At 41.3% G+C, this 21,737-nt stretch overlaps 1 protein-coding gene across 7 annotated transcripts in view; it reads right to left on the bottom strand.

The window, feature by feature from the left end:
- Positions 1–21,737, bottom strand: part of BCL2L13 (BCL2 like 13) — a 102,306-nt gene that overhangs the window by 17,940 nt on the left and 62,629 nt on the right. For 4 of the 7 annotated variants that reach the window (XR_004052703.1, XM_010381072.2, XM_030915006.1 and 1 more), the window contains 2 exons: positions 20,179–20,248; positions 13,102–13,245 (listed from right to left, as the gene is read on the bottom strand). Coding sequence is in view for 6 of the 7 variants with exons in the window: in XM_010381072.2 (XP_010379374.1) it covers positions 13,102–13,245; positions 20,179–20,248 (214 nt within the window). In the remaining variant the exon portion in view is untranslated. Of the gene's footprint in view, positions 1–13,066; positions 13,246–20,178; positions 20,249–21,737 lie in introns of those variants that run through there. The other 3 variants (XM_010381074.2, XM_010381075.2, XM_010381076.1) reach the window with 2 other exon arrangements.

Below are 21,737 nucleotides of genomic sequence, written 5' to 3' on the forward strand. Positions count from 1 at the left end.
AGCAAGACTCCATCTCAAAAAAAAAAAAAAAAAAAAAAAAATGCATTTTCAACTTATGATGGGTTTATAGGAATGTGCCCCCATCGTAAATTGAGGGGATCTATATTCTACAATACCTACTAAAGAACTGTACTTTACCATGGCTTCCTTGATATTTGTTTAGTTTGAGCAACTAAATAATTGGCTCTTTTTTTTTTTTTTTTTTTTTTTGAGACGGAGTCTCGCTCTGTCGCCCAGGCTGGAGTGCAGTGGCCGGATCTCAGCTCACTGCAAGCTCCGCCTCCCGGGTTGACGCCATTCTCCTGCCTCAGCCTCCCGAGTAGCTGGGACTACAGGCGCCCGCCACCTCGCCCGGCTAGTTGTATTTTTTAGTAGAGACGGGGTTTCACCGTGTTTGCCAGGATGGTCTCGATCTCCTGACCTCGTGATCCGCCCGTCTCGGCCTCCCAAAGTGCTGGGATTACAAGCTTGAGCCACTGCGCCCGGCCAATAATTGGCTCTTTTATGTTTAGGGTGTATTTAACTAGTAAGTATAGAATCAGCAATCTAATAAATTCATAGTCACACACTGTTTGATAGAAGACAAGACAGAAATGTATTATAATCTCTGTTTCAGGAGTCTGTTATGCAGGTGGGGAGATATATTAACATCGAGGTCCTCAAACTTTGCTGCCTAGAAGCACATTACAACCCGTAACAATTAAATTAGAATCCTTAATAAAGGTAGGACCCAGGCGTTGTATCTGGTTAAATGTAAAAGGGTATAATTCTGCTGTAATCGATTTAACCTTATTCTTGGTCTCTCTCATACCAAAGCCCATACATACTCTGGCACAATGAACAGGCAGAGGTAAGATGATTTAGACATTTCAGTAACTGCAAGGTAAATCACTTCATCCGCTGAATATTTACAATCACTTCAGTAATATCCCAAACTTTGCTGATTCTTGGTAAGTCACCAATAACAAAGAATCACAGTAGGCAACATGAATTAAAATGCTACTGTTTACTTAGGGAACGATTTCTGTAACCTTCCTGAAAGACTGGAGGTCCAAGACGGAGGAGAACCCACTCACCAAAGCCATATCAACAGTTCAGCTAAGTTTTCCTGTCAAGTTGTATTTACCTATCTTTTTGCCAGAACATAATCGGAATGAGTCATGCAGATCCTCTAACATCTGTTACTAAGGAACTACTGTGTCATATAATTTATATACCCAAAGGCTTATCTGCTTATTAACTCATCTCTTCAAAAACCTCCATTTTGTGAAGATCAGAAAGAAAGGCTCACGTACAGCATAATTTTACAAGGAAGAAGAAAAGGGTAGTATCAGGTAGCACAAAGTTCCCATTTGTCCCTTATTAACTGTAGTCCACTTCTGTTACTTATTTGCTCTTTCAAAATCTCCAAATGAGAAACCAATACTATGGCTTAGCAGCTTTGTAATCCTCCATCCTCAAATCTCTGTAATGTAATGTCGCTAACAGGAAAGTGATGAGGCATTGCGGAGGATTAAACTTTTTTCATTACTGAAACTATCAACATTTTAAAACTGGGCTAAGTCTTTTTGTTAAGTGAAGAACAAGCTGGGAAAGTCAATATACAATATTGAGTAAATCTGTCACAATCTCACCATGAGAAGCAAGTAAGATCATCCAATTTTATCAAATAATTTGCATTTCAGAGTTATGAAAAATAGTCAAAGAACATCAGTTACTTCACTACAAGTGGCTTAAAACAGTGTACTCCTCTTAGTCTTTCACTTACATTAAAAATTTTTCACCAAAAAAAAAAAAAAACCCTCAAAAAACGTTATTAAACTCCCACCACCAAACTTGACTTACTTGGAGACAAGGAACATAATTTATGCTCGTCATTCTTAATCTTGGAGTCACCTCTGCTCTCACTTTCTATTCATACTCCACAAGTTTTGTAATCTGTTTTCATGCCATGTCAAAAGATGTAGCCTTACAATTACACAGTTCTTTCAACAGAAAGGTTGTCCAGTGGTCAGAGAGGTCTCAAGTGACAACTGATAGGCATCCTCAAAGGTTACTTATCTGCACTTCTAAAAACAGAGCCTCTAATAGCAATGACTGACTAAATAAGCAAAAACAAAAACAAAAACAAGAACCATAACGAAAACACTAAGAATTTTAGTTCTCAGAAAACAGACCTTCAGGGCTCTAAAACAAGTTAAGTAAAATGGAAATTTCAAAAGTTCCATCATGGCTGGGCATGGTGGCTGACGCCTATAACCTTAGCATTTTGGGAGGCGGGGACAGGTGATTACTTGAGCCCAGGATTTTGTGACCAGCCTGGGCAGCATGGCAAAACTGCATCTCTACAAAAAAAATACAAAAGTTAGGTGAATGTGGTGGTGCATGCCTGTGGCCCCAGCTACTCAAGAGGCTGAGATGGGAGGATCATTTGAGCCCAGGAGGCAAAGGCTACAGTGAGTCATGACTATGCCACTGCACTCCAGTCTGGCCAAGAGAGTGAAACCCTGTCTCAAAAAAAAAGGCCCATCATGAAGAAATAAGGGAAAAGTCAACAAACTGAAAATTAAAAGTAAAATGTCTCTTTCCCTTATTATTATCTTTTAATGAGGGTCTCTGTCACCCAGGGGCTACAGTGCAGTGGCATAATCATAACTCATTACAGCCTGAAAACCCTGGGCTCAGCAGATCCTCCCACCTCAGCCTCTTGAGTTGCTGGGATTATAGTCATGAGCCACCACACCACTGCGCCTGGCTTTTCCCCTTATTTTTAACAGCTCAAAGTTAACAAAAGACTGAAGAATGTTCTTTGTTCCACATCTAGAGGATTTTTTCATCTCATCTAAGACATTAGATCAAGTTTGTCTGATCACAACTTTGGCATAATATATTGTTTAAAAGCCAACTCAGATTTATTTATTTTTTATTTTTATTTACTTTTTTTGAGACGAGTCTTGCTGTCACCCAGGCTGGAGTGCAGTGGCGTGATCTCAGCTCACTGCAACCTCCGCCTCCCAAGTGCAAGGGATTCTCCTGCCTCAGCCTCCGGGGTAGCTAAGATTACAGGTGTGCGCCACCATGCCCGGCTAATTTTTTTTTTTTAATTTTTAGCAGAGATAGGGTCTCACCATGTTGCCCAGGCTGGTCTCAAATTCCTGACCTCAAATTATCTGCCTGCCTCAGCCTCCCAAAGTGCTGGGATTACAGGCGTGAGCCACTGCACCCGGTCAATTCAGATTAAATAGCTTTATGTCTTGCTGTCATGGCCTCCATACCTTACAATGTATTTCTGTATTTAAGACATGTGACATTTTAATGAAGATTCACCGAACATTCTGTGCTCTTATGTAAGAAGTCTTAAAGAAAGAACAGATTACTAAGCTTTTACTCCTGGGGACCAATCCACATCAAACAAAAATATAAAAATAGCAGTCTTTTTTTTTTTTTTTAAAGACAAGGTCTTACTCTATTACCCAGGCTGGAGGTCAGTGGCACAATCTTGGCTTACTGCAGCCTTGACCTCCCAGGCTCAGGTGATCCTCCCGCCCCAGTCTCCTGAGTAACTGGGACCACAGGTTACTCCCAGTTAATTTTCATATTTTTTGTAGAGATGGGGTCTCACTCACCATGTTGTCCAGGCTGGTCTTGAGCTCCTGGACTTGAGCAATCCACCTGCCTCGGCCTCCCAAAGTGCTGGGAATACAGGAGTGAGCCACTGCACCCGGTCAATGTTTTCTTTTGTTCTGTTTTGTGACTGAGTCTCGCTCTGTTGCCCAGGCTGGAGTGTAGCAGCACAATCTCAGCTCCTGGGTTCTGCAATCGGGGTTCAAGCGATTCTCCTGCCTCAGTCACCTGAGTAGTTGGGATTATAGGAACCCACCACCACGCCTGGCTAATTTTTCTATTTTTATCTATTTTATTTTATTTTATTTTATTTTATTTATTTATTTCTCCCGGGTTCAAGCAATTCTCCTGCCTCAGCCTCCTGAGTAGCTGGGACTACAGGCGTGCACCACCATACCCGGCTACTTTTTTTTTGTATTTTTAGTAGAGACAGGGTTTCACCATGTTGGCGAGGCTGGTCTCGAACTCTGGACCTCAGGTGATCTGCCCATCTTGGCCTCCCAAAGTGTTAGGATTACAGGCGTGAGCCACCACGTCCAGCCTCAATTTTGTATTTTTGAGACAGGGTTTTGCCATGTCACCGGGCTGGAGCTTCTTTTTTTTCTTTTTTTTTTTTTTGAGACGGAGTCTCGCTCTGTCGCCCAGGCTGGACTGCAGTGGCATGATCTCGGCTCACTGCAAGCTCCGCCTCCTGGGTTCACGCCATTCTCCTGCCTCAGCCTCCCGAGTAGCTGGGGCTACAGGCGCCGGCCACCACGCCCAGCTAATTTCTTGTATTTTTAGTAGAGACGGGCTTTCACAGTGTTAGCCAGGATGGTCTCAATCTCCTGGTCTTATGATCCACCCACCTCGGCCTCCCAAAGTGCTGGGACTACAGGCGCGGGCTATCACGCCCGGCTGAGCCTCTCTTAATAATTACTGTCAGAATGAAGAGCAGGCTTTCACTAAAAGAAAAAGAGCTGTTTTGGATAATATCTTACTTACAACTTCTCATAGTAGAAGAATAACATCTACGAGTAGCCTCAGAATCATTCTAACGATCTAAATTGTTTTTAATACAAAATATTTGTGTTGCTGAGAGTATCTATCTCTTTGGCTTCACTGACATAAAATGCAAAGGAGTAATTTCAAGGGCTCAAAAATATAAAACTAGCTGGGATAAACCATGAGTTAAATATGCACAAAGAAGCAGAGAGCTATGTCTTGTTATTGTTTTTAAATAAATGAAGCCAGAGGGGTTGAGTAACTTGCCCAAGGTCCCTTAGCTTGCTATGACAAATTGGATAGTAACAATAGGTAACCCTTATGTAATTCTTATCATGTGCCCTTCTAAAGACTTCAGTTAAATTAATCTATTTAAACCTTACAACAATGCTATGAGAGGATTATTATTATTTCCATTCCACAGACATGGAAACCAAAACAAGTAAATAAGATAAGTAGTTTTCCCAAAGTAATAAAGCTGGGATTCAAACCCAGGCAGTTTGCCTCCAGGGTCCACATTTTTACGGTCCACATTTTTACCAATTGTGCTGTCCTGCCTCTTAGGTGAAGTCCCTGATTGATTTCTGGTGCTTTTCTTTCTGTAACAGAGTACCTTTTGAGTTAATGGCCAGAAGTATTCATAGATAGAGCATGTCATTCTTGGTGTTTTTTTCAAGCAAACACACAAAGATATATGCATTAAACTCTTCAGTTAAAAAGGGAAGCAGAGAAGAAACATATGTAGATAAAAGGAATATATCAAAATAAATGTAAAATAAAATACAAATACAACTTTGTTTTGGTGGTAGGAACTAAGTAAAAAACTAAGTAAAGGAATATATCAAAATAAATATAAAATAAAATGCAAACATTACTTTGGTGGTAGGAACTAAGTAAAAATCAGGTTGACAATCGCTCAAAGAACTATTAGAAAAATTTGCCGCATCATGATGTCTAAATTTTTTTGTTTCACTTTTTTTTTTGGTGGGGGCAGGGGGTCACATCAATTACAAATTATTCTGCCACCTCAAGCAATATTTTACCTTCTGAGACATAGCTGCTGCTGCGCTGAGCTCCTATGAACTTTTCCATCTGAAGAAGCTTTGGCAAAATTCCAAAGCCCATCTACATTGGTAAACTCGTCTAAGGACTCATTTTCCCTTAAGATTTATGCCAACAAACCTCTATCATTACTTCTCAGACTTTATCTATCTATCTGTCAAGAAAAAGAGCTGTTTTGGATAATACACTAATTACAACTTATATTAGAAAAACATCTACAAGTAGCCTTAGAACGATTCTGACAATCTAAATCATTGTTAATACAAAATATCTGTCATGTTGGGAGTATCCATCCCTTTGGCTCCACTGACATAAAACACACAAAGGCTCCACTGACATTTTGTAATTTCGAGGGCTCAAAAATAAAACTAGCTGGTTGATCCCAGCTACTTTTATGTTTTTGAGCCCTCAAAGTTACAAAATGGAAACAGATCACTGCTTTAGACCCTTATAACCAAATGCCTCTCAGATCACTATTAACCTAAAATAAGAAAATGGACTGTGTTGAAGAAATTACACAGAAGTAATTTTCCACCCAACATGATGAGGAAGATCCACAAAAAATACGTTTCAGAGTATAACACAGTAAACATCCACACCCACATATACAGCAGGCAGATTTCCCAAAACAGTACTTAACTCTTACTAAATTGATTTTAGCTGCAACCCACTTCATTAATTTCAGATCATCTCCTTTGTGTCACCTCCCACAATATGAAAACTATTCTAACAAATTATTAACCTAAAAGCTTCCAAGAGATAGTCTTTAAACATCTTAGATTAAACAAACAAAAACCTATTCTAAAATCAGAAGCTTCATGTCAAAAGAAAATGACAAAGATTAATTTTATTGAAAATACTTAAATATTACAATAGACATTAGATGACATTTCCTCCAATAATCTTTTATGTAATCTAAAAGCAAATCTTTCATAGGAAGTATTTAGCATGTGACGACGGAGAAAGTAAAATACAAGCCTTACCACAGTGGACTTGCTCTGCCCTTTCCAGGAGACAGACTTACTTCCAACGTAGCAACACAAGCCCAGGAAATGAAAGAGAATGAGGAGGGAGGGAGCAAGGATGACTCAGGGAGAATCACAGTACATGAACCAGTCTATGCCCTCACTGGGCTGCAGGGCAAATAAAAGTCAGAACTGAAACTAAGAGGAAACGGTGATCAGACTTAAGGAGAAGGGGAAAAAATCCACACTCTTCAGAGACACATGTGAAAACGTGCATTTGTAAAAAATGTAATACTTTCACAAAACACTTTCACATCATTATTTTGTGAGATAGAGAAGCTATTCTCTTTTTGCAGTTGAAACTGAGGTTCAGAGAAGTTAAACGAATCCTTCCAAAACACAGGGCTAGTATTTAGCAGAGCTGGGGCAAAACACAAATCTTGTGATTTCTAATCCTTTTCTCAATTCATCATTAGCTGAGTGAAAAGGCAGAGTGAAAAACAAACACGGTAGAAAGAAAACAGGCTGGGCAAGGTGGTGCACGCCTGTAATCCCAGCATTTTGGGAGGCCAAGGAGGGAGGATTGCTTGAGGCCAGGAGTTTGAGACCAGCTTGGGCAACACAGTGAAACCCTCTCTCTGCAAAAAATAAGCCAAGTGTGGTAGTGCATGCACACCTGTGGTACCAGCTACTAAGGGAGGCTGAGGTGGGAGGATCACAAGCCCAGGAAGTTGAGGCTGCAGTGAGCTATGATCATGCCACTGTACTCCAGCCAGGGCAACAAGGCAAGACACTGTCTCTAAGTCCTAGACATTTCTGCTAATAATTCAGAAAACAAAATATTATTTTTCTCCTTCAAATCTGTATGTCCAAAGCCTGCCTGTTCCTAACTGACAATGTGCTATCACTCCATTAATCCAACAGATTATGGCTGCTGGCACCACCTCCTCTGCTGCAGGTTTTCAAAAGCAGCTGCACTTTGAGAAGTAGGCAGTTTGTTTCACTTGATGTTGTGTTCAAGTGACTAAAGACAAATACATTCCCCGTGGAAATCATACCACAGGCTTTATATAACAGACAAGCAGTATCATGTGGTCAAATGATTCTCTTCTGGAAGGGTTTTAAGAGCTGTCAATGTAATGTTCAACACAAAGTATCTTAAGGAAATTCACGTTGACAGCTTATGTCACCAGATACATTTTCACCAACTGGCATTTAAAAAAAAAAACAATATCGGCCGGGCGCGGTGGCTCACGCCTATAACCTCAGCACTTTGGGAGGCCAAGAAGGGCGAATCACGAGGTCAGGAGATTGAGACCATCCTGGCTAACACGGTGAAACCCTGTCTCTACTAAAAATACAAAAAATTAGCTGGGCGTGGTGGTGGGTGCCTGTAGTCCCAGTTACTCGGGAGGCTGAGGCAGAATAGCATGAACCCGGGAGGCGGAGCTTGCAGTGAGCTGAGATCATGCCACTGCACTCCAGCCTGGGCGACACAGCGAGATTCCATCTCAAAAAAAAAAAAAAAGCAGTTTCTTGGTGGTTGTTTTTTTTTTTTGGAGACTGAGTTTCACTCTTGTTTCCCAGGCTGGAGTGCAATGGCGCGATCTCGGCTCACTGAGATCTCTGCCTCCCTAGTTCAAGCAATTCTCCTGCCTTAGCCTCCCAAGTAGCTGAGATTACAGGTGCTTGCCATCACACCCAGATAATTTTTGTATCTTTAGTAGAGACGGGGTCTCACCATGTTGGCCAGGATGGTCTCAAAATCCTGACCTCAGGTGCTCTGCCCACCTCGGCCTCCCAAAGTGCTGGGATTACAGGCATGAGCCACTGCACCCAGCCTAATATCTTAAACACAAGCAAATGGAGAGCTTAGACTGAACAATGTGAAATACAGATTGGACATTCAAATTTAGAGATAAAACACATTTGAAATCTTAATGAAGGCCAGGTGCAGTGGCTCACGCCTGTAATCCCAGCACTTTGGGAGGCCTAGGCGGGTGGATCACCTGAGGTCAGGAGTTTGAGACCAGCCTGCCAACATGGCGAAACTCTATCTCTACTAAAAATACAAAAAGTAGCTGGTCACAGTGGCGCACACCTGTAAACTCAGCTACTCAGGAGGCTGAGGTACAAGAATAGCTTGAACCTGGGAGGCAGAGGTTGCAGTGGGCTGCAATTGTGCCACTGCACTCAAGCCAGGATGACAGAGCAAGACTGTTTAAAAAAAAAAAAAAAAAAGAAGTATTAATGAACTAGTTATCCAGGCAGCAGATCTTTTCTTTTTGCACAGATACTGGAGTTGAATAATATACTTACTTTCTCTGTAACAAATTACAATCACCAAACAAACCTGGATGTACATCGTCATAAAACTGAAAGTCGAGAAAGGAGTGCATAATATTTCCTGCATTTCCCTTCCTTTGTTGTAAAGCGCCATATGGGATAGGTGGCAGTTAGCCTGGGGTGCCTCCTGGCTGTCACACAAACCATACACTACACTGGCAAATGGCTTTAAAAAGTATTGAAGTAGGAAGACAACAATAACAAAAAACTGTCCCAATTCTTATTTTTAAGAACAGCTCAAAAAATATTTTTATTTTCCTAAGACAAATGCTCAGGATTTTCTTCAGTAAGCATTTGCCAAGCACATAAACTTAGTATGTTCGATACTAGTATCCATAGCAATGAAATTTACACATTTTAAAAATTAACTCAAACCCTCAGATGCACAGTGGCTAAAAAACAATAGTGAGGCGCATACTTTATGAAAAGTACTCTCTCTACGGAATCACTGACTGTTGAGCAAATTACAACAAGTAAACTTAAAAAACATTTCTTTTTTTGGGGGGGGACAGAGTCTCACTCTGTCGCCCAGGCTAGAGTGCAGTGGAGCAATCTCGACCTCGGTTCACTGCAAGCTCCACCTCCTGGGTTCACACCATTCTCCTGCCTCAGCCTCCCGAGTAGCTGGGACCACAGGCGCCCGCCACCGCACCCGGCCAATTTTTTTGTATTTTTATTAGAGACGGGGTTTCACCGTGGTCTCGATCTTCTGACCTCATGATCCGCCCACCTCAGCCTCCCAAAGTGTTGGGATTACAGGCGTGAGCCACCGCGCCCAGCTTAAAAATATTTCTAGGCCCAAAGAAAGAACGAAAAAAACCCCGGAGCAAGAATGGAAAAGACTAAAATGATGAACAGTGAAATTAACCCAAGGAGAAGAGTGAAGTCCAAATAAATGTCACTTCCTCAGTGCAGCCTCCCCTGAGTAATATAAAAACTCTGACCCCTACATCATGCGTCTCCCTGCGTTGTTGTCACAGCACGTAACTCCCTGTAGTGTATAAAGATACACTACACATCTTCACTGTGGTCTCTCTCCATTAGAGTGTCATCTATCTCGGGTCAAGGAAACACTCTGCTGACAGCTTTCTACTGAGAACCTAGAACAGGGCACAGTATGCAGCAGGTGCTCAATACGTGGCTGAATGATGAATGACTGCTTGGAACAAGACAAATTGAAATAAAAAGATAAAATATAGATACAAATGCTGGGATGGATATACTGATATTTTAAAGAATAAGAGGAGGGGCCGGGCACAGTGGCTCATGCCTGTAATCCCAGCACTTTGGGAAGCTGAGGCAGGCAGATCACGAGGTCAAGAGATTCAGACCATCCTGGTCAACATGGCGAAACCCCGTCTCTACTAAAAATACAAAAATTAGCAGGGCATGGTGGCGGGCGCCTGTAGTCCCAGCTACTCGGGAGGCTGAGGCATGAGAATAGCTTGAACTCAGGAGGCGGAGGTTGCAAAAAAAAAAAAAAAAAAAAAAAAGAATAAGAGGAGAGAGGGACAGAGGGAGGAAGGGAGAGAAGGTTCAGTTCAGCTAAGTAAGAAGACATGAAATCCTAACCAGAAGCTATAATCAGGTCTCGAGCATATACATTTATTTGGCAAGAATTTTCATTAATGTCATTTTTTTTTTTTTTTTTTTTTGAGACGGAGTCTCGCTCTGTCGCCCAGGCTGGAGTGCAGTGGCCAGATCTCAGCTCACTGTAAGCTCCACCTCCCGGGTTCACACCATTCTCCTGCCTCAGCCTCCCGAGTAGCTGGGACTACAGGCGCCCGCCACCTCGCCCAGCTAGTTTTTTTTTTTTTTTTTTGTATTTTTTAGTAGAGACGGGGTTTCACCGTGTTAGCCAGGATGGTCTCGATCTCCTGACCTCGTGATCCGCCCATCTCGGCCTCCCAAAGTGCTGGGATTACAGGCTTGAGCCCCCGCGCCCGGCCTCATTAATGTCATTTTTAATACAGAAGGATTTCAAACAGTCTTTACTCCTTCAGGAAAGTTTAAAAAATATATAGTTCATCCAAACTATTTAACTACTGTTAAAAAATAAACACAGCTGGGCGTGGTGGCTCACACCTCTAATCCTAGCACTTTGGGAGGCCAAGGCAGGAAGACTGCTTGGGCTCAGGAGTTTGAGATCAGCCTGGGCAACAGAGAAAGACCCTGTCTCTTTTTATTTAAAAAAAATAAATAAATATTTTAAAAACAGAAACAGAAATAAGTACGTTTCAAGTACGATGTGGAAGGAAGCCCATATTGTACAATACCTCTACATTTAAAACTACCAAGTATTATTGAGAGAAATTAAAGATATCCTTTAATATCAAAGGGATATTTGACATTTTGGGCTGGATTATTTAGAAAGAAAAAAATAGATTTTAGGACAAAAAACATTTCTAGAGACAAAGTCCGTAACTGTAATAATAAAACATTCAATTCACCAAGGGTTGATAATTACAACTTTTAGTCACCTACAACTGACAGAACTAAAGGGAAAATGGAAAATCTACCACCACAGCAGCAAATCTGAACATGTCTCTCTTAGCAAATAATTAGACAAAAAAATTGGAAATGACTGAAAGATTTAAAATACATAATTATTAAGACTGAGTAAATGTGAATGGACATGTACAGACCTCTGCACCAACAATTATAGAATATATGTTCTCCTGAAACACACACACACACAAAAAAAAATATATATATATATATATATATTTGTTGTTGTTGTTGCTCTGTCGCCCAGGCTGGAGTGAAGTGGCGCTATCTTGGCTCACTGCAACCTCTGCCTCCCGGGTTCAAGTGATTCTCCTGCCTCGGCCTCCTGAGTAGCTGGGATTACAGGCACATGCCACTACACCCGGTTAATTTTTTTGTACAGACAAGGTTTCGTCATGTTGACCAGGCTGGTCTTGAACTCCTGACCTCAGGTGATTCACCCACCTCAGCCTCCCAAAGCACTGGGATTACAGATGTGCACCACTGCGCCGAGCCCTATATATATATATTCTTTAAAACTGATCATGATAGTAGGCCATAACTCAAGTTTCAATGCCATGATGGCCGTGCTTTCTGATGAAACAGAATTAAATTAGTAATTGAAAAGAAATTTTTTTTTTTTCTTTTTTTTGAGACGGAGTCTCGCTCTGTCCCCCAAGCTGGAGTGCAGTGGCCGGATCTCAGCTCACTGCAAGCTCCGCCTCCCGGGTTCACGCCATTCTCCTGCCTCAGCCTCCCGAGTAGCTGGGACTACAGGCGCCCGCCAGGTCGCCCGGCTAGTTTTTTGTATTTTTAGTAGAGACGGGGTTTCACCGTGTTAGCCAGGATGGTCTCGATCTCCTGACCTCGTGATCCGCCCGTCTCGGTCTCCCAAAGTGCTGGGATTACAGGCTTGAGCCACCGCGCCCGGCCAAAAAGAAAATTTTTAAACCTGTAAATATTTGAAAATTAAAAAATAATTTCCAAGTAATTCAAGGGTCAAAGAACATATAAGGAAAATTTGAAAACAACCGAACAAACTGAATAATAATAATAATTACATATCAAAAAACAGGATAGAGCACAGCACAGTGGTGGGCACCTATAGTCCCAGCCTGTGCTCCTGGCTATTCAGAACCTGAGGCAGGATCACTTCAGCCCAGGAGTTTGAGACTGAAGCCTGCATGATAGTGTCTGCAATTAGACGCTGCACTCCAGCCCGGGCAACACAGCAAGAACCCATCTCTTTTTTTTTTTTTTTTTTTTTTTTTTTGAGGCGGAGTCTGGCTCTGTCTCCCAGGCTGGAGTGCAGTGGCCGGATCTCAGCTCACTGCAAGCTCCGCCTCCCGGGTTCACGCCATTCTCCTGCCTCAGCCTCCCCAGTAGCTGGGACTACAGGCGCCCACCACCTCGCCCGGCTAGTTTTTGTATTTTTAGTAGAGACGGGGTTTCACCGTGTTAGCCAGGATGGTCTCGATCTCCTGACCTCGTGATCCGCCCGTCTCGGCCTCCCAAAGTGCTGGGATTACAGGCTTGAGCCACCGCGCCCAGCCAAGAACCCATCTCTTAAGCAAAACAACAATGAAACTAATTTTTTCTCAAGAAAATATTTTTAATATATAACAGCTCATACCCAGCCACCTTGCTGAATGATGTACTCTGCCGAATAGTCCTCCAGGTATGTCACGCCAAACTGCAGCAGTGCACTCAAAGGTTCTTGACCACGTCTTGTCAATTCCAAAAGCATGTGTCGTAGCAAAACCAGAGGCACCAAAATCTTCAATGCAAAGATGAGAGAATAAAAAAACCACATTGAAATTCTTATAATGTGTTTTATATGTTCAACTACTAGAAAATGATACTTAAATGCATCATTAAGGTATTTTATTTTCATTATATAAAGGAAATAAAACAGTAACTTCTATTAGGACTTTTGTAAATACTGCATGTAGGTTTTATAATATAGGGAGGTAGAAATAGTTATTGAAAAGAATTAGGCATGTGTGGCCGGACGCGGTGGCTCAAGCCTGTAATCCCAGCACTTTGGGAGGCTGAGACGGGCGGATCACGAGGTCAGGAGTTCGAGACCATCCTGGCTAACACGGTGAAACCCCGTCTCTACTAACAAAATACAAAATGCTAGCCGGGCGAGGTGGCTGGCGCCTGTAGTCCCAGCTACTCAGGAGGCTGAGGCAGGAGAATGGCGTCAACCCGGGAGGCGGAGCTTGCAGTGAGCTGAGATCCAGCCACTGCACTCCAGCCCGGGCGACAGAGCGAGACTCCGTTTCAAAAAAAAAAGAATTAGGCATGTGTGTGCCTGTATGTGTGCGTGAGAAATAACATATATAGAAGGAAATTCACTGATGCATTATTAATTTCTTTTTTCTTTTCTTTTTTTTTTTTTTTTTTGAGCTGGAGTCTTGCTCTTTGGCCCAGGCAGTGGCACAATCTTGGCTCACTGCAGCCTCCGCCTCCCAGGTTCAAGCAATTCTCTGCTCAGCCTCCTGAGTAGCTGGGATTACAAGTGTCCACCATGATGCCTGGCTAATTTTTGTATTTTAAGTAGAGACAGGGTTTCACCATGTTGGCCAGGCTGGTCTCAAACTCCTGGCCTCAAGTGACCTGCCCACCTCGGCCTCCCAAAGTGCTGGGATTATAGGCTTGTGCCACTGTGCCCAGCCTGAAGCATTATTTATAATAGCAGAAAACTAGAAAAACAACCCAACAGGGACTAGTTAAATAAATTACCATCATCCAGTAAAATAAGCAGCTGTTAAAAAAACTTAGATAGCTTACTACCCAATCACCAGGATTTACTTTAAGTGAAAAAAGGCAAGTTATAAAAGAATACATACAGTACCATTTGTGTAATAAAAACATATACAAACATATATGTTTATATAATCCTACAGTATCTCCAGAAAAATTCGCAAGAAACTGGTAATACTGGTTGCCTAAAAGGAACTAGGTGACTGGCAACAAGGATGAGAGAAAACTTTTATTTTTCAAAGCATATCTTTCTGTACTTTTTTGTACTTTGTACCAAGTGCTTTTATTATTTGAAAATAAGAACTTTTAAAAATTAAGAGCTATCTTGCAAAACTCATCAAAAGTCAAACATAAAAGATGCCATTACAATCTACACCTAATATCCATGTGGCTCAACACTTAAAAGTCGTCAAAAATTACAACAGAAACTAACTAGAGTCCCTGTCTTCCTTTAAAAAAAAATGCATATTGAAAAAAAACTAAGTATTCAGGTAGCCATGTGCATGCAGTCTGTTTTGTCTAAAACATCAAGAGGTCCATATGCCTGGAAAAGGAATGCAAAAGGAAATGAAACCAATTCCAGTTCCTTGTTAGTAGACTACCAAGGAAATAACCGAGGGACGACAAAATACTTCTGCAGGAGGACAAACAAAAAACAATGAGTTTTATATTTCAAACTAACATTCCTTGGCTTCTAAAGAAAGGAAAATAAAGCAGCCCTGGGGGAATCTCTATCAAAATCTGAAAGGAAGAATACAGTGAACACATAATGTCTTTACTTCTTCACATTCTAAAGGCGCTCCAGCCCAAAATATATTGACAACTCCTTCTTAACACTGATGGAGTAGTATAGGGCTATAAAGAAGAACACATTAGGCATTACCACAATAAGAAAACTTATACTACTACACAAACAAACAAAAAACTATTTATATTTTGCCGTGGGTAGCACCAGGTAAGGAGTGGCTTATGAACCAGTGGTGCTAATCTGTGTATCAACTTAAAGGCCTGGGATGTCCTGGACTTCAAAACATTCTAATTTCCCATAATAATCCATGATAATATAACATTTTAAAGTTATTCATGGCCGGGCGCGGTGGCTCAAGCCTGTAATCCCAGCACTTTGGGAGGCCGAGACGGGCGGATCACGAGGTCAGGAGATCGAGACCATCCTGGCTAACACGGTGAAACCCCGTCTCTACTAAAAATACAAAAACTAGCCGGGCGAAGTGGCGGGCGCCTGTAGTCCCAGCTACTCGGGAGGCTGAGGCAGGAGAATGGCGTAAACTCGGGAGGCGGAGCTTGCAGTGAGCTGAGATCTGGCCACTGCACTCCAGTCCGGGCGACAGAGCGAGACTCCGCCTCAAAAAAAAAAAAAATAAATAAAATAAAGTTATTCATATTTAAGCTCTATTACCTCTTGGGGAAATGAGTTGCAAATATTTTATGCTTGTTATACAAAATACCACTAAGTTTTATTTGTTCCAAATTTAACTCTTTCATATATCGAAAAGCAGACACCCTTGTTTTACTATGTAAGAATCCAGTGATAAATCTGCAATTCTCTTTCACTCCTGGAAGAGGAGTGAAAAGCCTCACTCACTAGACTTCCAGTCTGAAATCCAGTACTCTCTTATTCTCTTTTTCATATGGCCACTGCTCCACTGCAATGCAAAGTGATCCATTTGATCACTTAAGTTCCCTTTTCTGGCTCTTCCCTATTCCAATATCTTTCTTGAAATGCAGTAACCACAGTGCAGAAACATCATTTTTCAGGATGGACATTTTCTATGTGGTTGGTAATACGCTTCTTGGTGGTACATGCTATGTCAGATGACTCGTTTTTTTCCCTTCATTCCTCATACAGTTATTAAATGACTACCATATACCAGGCTTACCTATTTGGCATGCTATCTTCAGGGACCTGTATGATGACGTCCAAGGCCACTGTACCATTTAGATTGTCTTTAAGCAGCTAAATCCTAAGAGGATTTACACATAATCCTACACACAAAGCTCCATGAGTTAATTCTACAACTGACCTCCATCAATTTGACATTTTACCATCCACAAGAATTTTACATAATCTGCACAACTGATTTTTTTTGAACTCTTCCCTCCCATATTATTTTTTTAAATGTTAAAAGAAAACTAGATCCCCAGGCATCCACTCCTAGAAGAACCCACGATTCACATGTCTAGGTCTAAAAAGTCAGCAAACAGTTTTATCTTTGATTCTTTCTCAAAAGTCATTTCCTTACTGGGTAACAGTAATCCCCATATCATATATAATTTTTTTTTCTTCAACTGTTTTTGCAATGAAATGCTAAAGTATTTTTGGCCATCAAAACAGATTACCTCCACTGGCTTACCTTTATCCACACACTTATTTAATCTCCTGACATCTTTTCAAACACTATGTGGTCTCTTTAACAGGTTAGACCTACTTAAATTCAGTGACATTATCCTTTTATTAAAGAATATATGAGCTTGCTTGGTATAGAAATGAAGCATACTAACTTACAGCTCTGAGAGTCCCTTTCATTACAATGAATATTTATGATAACAGTGACATAGTTTGCTCCACCAATCTATTTAATCCTTCTGTGACTTAACAGTTCTAATAAAAATCATATTCTACAAATTTTATCTGTACCAAATTCACTGATTAGGTTTGTCTTTGATTTGTGTGCTTCAAAATACAGTGTAAGAGACAACCAGATATTATATGTCACCCAGTGTGATGCAATAGAAAATAGATAAAACCACCCATTAGGTATTCTTGCCAAAAAGATTGAACCTGAATCTGCTCAGGAAGGAAATACAGACACAGAAGAACATGTTAAGTGATATCTCAGTGATATAGTCAATAAAATCCAGAAATTAGAAAATTTTACAGGAAAAATAACTTGTAACTAAATTCAAGAGAAGAAAAAAAGAGGGAGGATAAGTCTACATATTAAAAGAGACTTCAGGAACATATTATTTACTCCATTTATTTGAAATGTCCAGAACAGACAAATTCATTAAGACAGAAAGTACAGTCATTGTTGTCATTGTTGCCGGGGGCTGGGAGGAGCAGGAAAGGAAATGGGGAGTAACTACTAACAGGTGGAGTGACTACTAATAGGTATGGGCTTTCTTTTCTTTTTTTTCTGAAACAGTCTGGCGCTGTTGTGCAGGCTGGAATACAGTGGCACGATCTCGGCTCACTGCAACCTCCACCTCCTAGGCTCAAGCCATCCTCCCACCTCAGCCTCCCAAATAGCTCAGAATACAGGTGCGCACCACCATGTCTGGCTTTTTTTTACTTAAGAGACAGGGTCTTGCTATGTTGCCCAGGCTGGTCTCGAACTCCTGGGCTCAAGTGATCATCCCGCCTCGGCCTCCCAAAGTGCTGAGATTACAGGTGTGAGCTACTGTACTGCATCCAGCCCTTTATAAAATATATTTCAGGCCGGGTAGGGTGGCTCATGCATGTAATCCCAGCACTTTGGTAGGACAAGGCAGGCAGATCACCTGAAGTCAGAAGTTTGAGACCAGCCTGGCCAACATGGCGAACCCTGTCTCTACTAAAAGTACAAAAATTAGCTGGGTGTAATGGTGGGCACCTGCAAGCCCAGCTACTTGGAAGGCTGAGGCAGGAGAACTGCTTGAACCCGGGAGGCAGAGGCTGCAGTGAGCCGAGATTGCACCACTGTACTCCAGGCTGGGCAACAAAGCGAGACTCCAACAACAACAACAAAAAGGCTGGGCATAGTGGCTCACACTTGTAATCCCAGCAATTTGGGAGGTTGAAGTGAGTGGTGGATCACAAGGTCAGGAGTTCGAGACCAGCCTGGTCAACACAGTGAAACCCCATCTCTACTGAGAATACAAAAATTAGCTGGGCGTGGTAGCGGGTTGGGAGGCTGAAGCAGGAGAACTGCTTGAACTTGGGAGGCGGAGGCTGCAGTGAGCCAAGATCACGCCACTGCACCTCAGCCTGGGCGACAGAGTTAGACTCCATCTCAAAAATAAATAAATAAATAAAATAAATCTATTTCAAATGTCTATATCAGAGAGAATATTTTCTCTTATTCCAAAAAACAAGGCAAATAGATATCTTAACAAATTGTGTATCGATAGGTAACATACTAATATTATATTAATAGTGACTACTTGAGAATAAGGTACCACGTGTTAAAGCTAATAGCTGCTGTTTACTGAGCTTTACTATGGTGCCTGATAATATATGCTTGATAAGTACTGAACATTTATTATCTCATTTAATTCTAATAAAACTTACGAGGCTAGTATTATTGTTTCCCATTTCACAAATGAGAAAACTAAGATTCAGAGACCTTCCTAAAACAAACCTGCACATACATGTCCCCTGAATCTAAAATAAAAGTTGAAAAATTTTTTTTTTGAGACGGAGTTTCACTCTTGTTGCCCAGGCTGGAATGCAATGGCACAATCTTGGCTCACTGCAACCTCCGACTCCCAGGTTCAAGCGATTCTCCTGCCTCAACCTCCTGAGTAGCTGGGACTACAGGCATGTATGACCATGCCCGGCTAATTTTGTATTTTTAGTAGAGATGGGGTTTCTCCATGTTGGTCAGGCTGGTTGTGAACTCCCAACCTCAGGTGATCTGCCCACCTTGGCCTCCCAGAGTGCTGGGATTACAGGCATGAGCCACTGCACCCGGCCGAAATTTTTTTTTTTTTTTTTTTTGAGACGGAGTCTTGCTCTGTCGCCCAGGCTGGAGTGCAGTGGCTGGATCTCAGCTCACTGCAAGCTCCGCCTCCCGGGTTCACGCCATTCTCCTGCCTCAGCCTCCCGAGCAGCTGGGACTACAGGCGCCCACCACCACGCCTGGCTAGTTTTTTGTATTTTTTAGTAGAGATGGGGTTTCACCGTGTTAGCCAGGATGGTCTCGATCTCCTGACCTCCTGATCCGCCCGTCTCGGCCTCCCAAAGTGCTGGGATTACAGGCTTGAGCCACCGCGCCCGGCCTTTTTTTTTTTTTTTTTTTTTTTTAAAGAGAGCCTGCCCACAGACATACATCCTGTCCATGGCAAAGCTAAAATCTGAAACAAGTTTGGTTATGTATCTAATATACATCAATTAGGTACATAAGGTCACATGTCTGACTCATGACAGACAATTCTGCATAGAGGTAGGTGTCTGTAACAGTAACAGTCCTGAATTTTCTCATCTCCAGCACTGTATCCCTCAGGGCTGCCCTTCTTTCTCATATTGCACTGAGCCACCCCATACTGCATCCCCCTACACCCTGCCTTCTCAAGGTGCTAAGCAGATAATACAGTCTAAGATAGTAGATAAGCAATATGTACAGTGGAAAAAACAGAAGCTAGAATCAGATCTTAGTTCTAGTGTTGGTTCCAATATTTACTGGTCAAAGGATTCTAGGCAAGTCATTGAACTCTTCTTTCCGATTACCTACCTAACTAGCTAAACAATAATAAAATCTATTCTGTCTTCTGCAAAGGATGGTTGGGATGCTCAAATGGTATGTGACACGAGACACTGTGTAAGTTATAAAACATCAATGGTATTATTCATCTGAGAGAACAGGAAGAGGCTACCTCGCAAGTGAAGTCTTTATTCTTCTTCCCCAAACACAATCACATGTTAATAAATATATAACCTTCTGGAGATAAATGGCATGTCTAACACAGAGAAATGAAGAAATGATGGGAAAATTGGGACAGAAAGGAAGGGGCCATACTATAGGACCATAATTTTGAGCCAAGCAGTACCTTGCAGCATTAATCAAAAAACCAGTTATTTAACCAAAAATATCCACTTAACATAGATTTGCGCATTAAAGTACGAGCTCTAACAGTTTTCTGCTGCATGATGCTAGCAATTCCTCCTATATTTTATCATTAACACACTAAAATCTTTTAAGAGAAAAGATCATTGTGATGATACCTTATTCCAGCCGCTGGCATGAACTGTGGTCTCCAGTGTACATTCCCGAAATGCCTGATATGTCACTGGCCTGTAGAGATTTTTTTAAAAGTCTGTGTCACAAAGAAGGAAAATTCTGTATTTCCAGATGAATAAATATACAGTCACTACTCTGTTGAACTTTTTGCTAAAGTGACAAGGATTATTCAACATACTGTTTTGTACAAGATGTGGCTTTTCACACTGGTATGCACTTTTTTCAAGCATTCTATAAGCTGTGATACATGCTTGGGAAATAGTTAATAACATAAGATAAATGTATATTCTAGTAATTTTTTGGTAACTGCTTGGAACTTAAAGGATAGGATTTTTATGCTGCAAAGAAATACCTGAATTATTAATACAGGATAAAATAATAACAAATAAAAATGATCTCATAAGTACAATGAAAACCAGAATTTTAACTTTTCTTAAAGGCAAAAAATCTAAAATATTTTAAAACTAAAGAGACATGTCACTAGAAGACTCTTCATATAGAGGAGACAAGAGTTGAAATCAATATCGCAATAAATTTAGTCCAATTTTTAAATTTTTAATTAAAAAAATTTTTTTGGGCCGGGCACGGTGGCTCATGCCTGTAATCCCAGCACTTTGAGAGGCCGAGGCGGGTGGATCACGAAGTCAGGAGATCAAGACCATCCTGGCCAACATGGTGAAACCCCGTCTCTACTAAAATACAAAATATTAGCCAGGCGTGATGGTGTGTGCCTATAGTCCCAGCTACTCGGGAGGCTAAGGCAGGGGAATCGCTAGAACCAGGGAGGCAGAGACTGCAGTAAGCCAACATCGTACCACCGCACTTCAGCCTGGTAACAGTGTGAGACTCCATCTCAAGAAAAAAAAAACAAAACAAAACTTTGGTTTTTTTTGAAATGGAGTCACCTACATTGCCCAGGCTGGTCTCAAACTCCTTGGGCTCAACTGATACCTCCCATCTTAGCCTCAGTGCCAGCTGGGATTACAGGCCTGTCCCACCACCCCGAGCTGGAGTCCTATTTTTAACTTAGATTATTATGATACCAGGGTAGAGAGATAAGCCTTTCTGATTATTTCTATGTAAGTCCTAGTCATACCCAAAACTCGAATCATTGATAACACTCACTCATTTCTTGAGTATAAAGAAAGTACTTCAAGTACTTTATTTTAAGCACGGTTTCATGTGTAAATTTTAAATACAAAAGACTTGGGACCAACTAACATATGAAGGCATCAATTGCTCAGAAAATAGATTTAAAATTAATTAAAATATATTAATTAAAAATTAACAGATTAAAAATTTACCTTCCCTCCCTTTGGGCAAAATATTAACAAACACGTAAGAAAGAATGGGCTGGGTGCAGTGGCTCACGCCTGTAATCCCAACACTTTGGGAGGCCAAGGCAGGTGGATCACTTGAGGTCAGGAGTTCAAGACCAGCCTGATCAACATGACAAAACCCCATCTCTACTAAAAATACAAAAATTAGAAAACAAAATACAAAAATTAGCCTGGCATAGTGACACGTGCCTGTAATCCCAGTT

This window comes from Rhinopithecus roxellana, chromosome 13, assembly GCF_007565055.1.
Source record: "Rhinopithecus roxellana isolate Shanxi Qingling chromosome 13, ASM756505v1, whole genome shotgun sequence".
NCBI lineage: Eukaryota > Metazoa > Chordata > Mammalia > Primates > Cercopithecidae > Rhinopithecus > Rhinopithecus roxellana.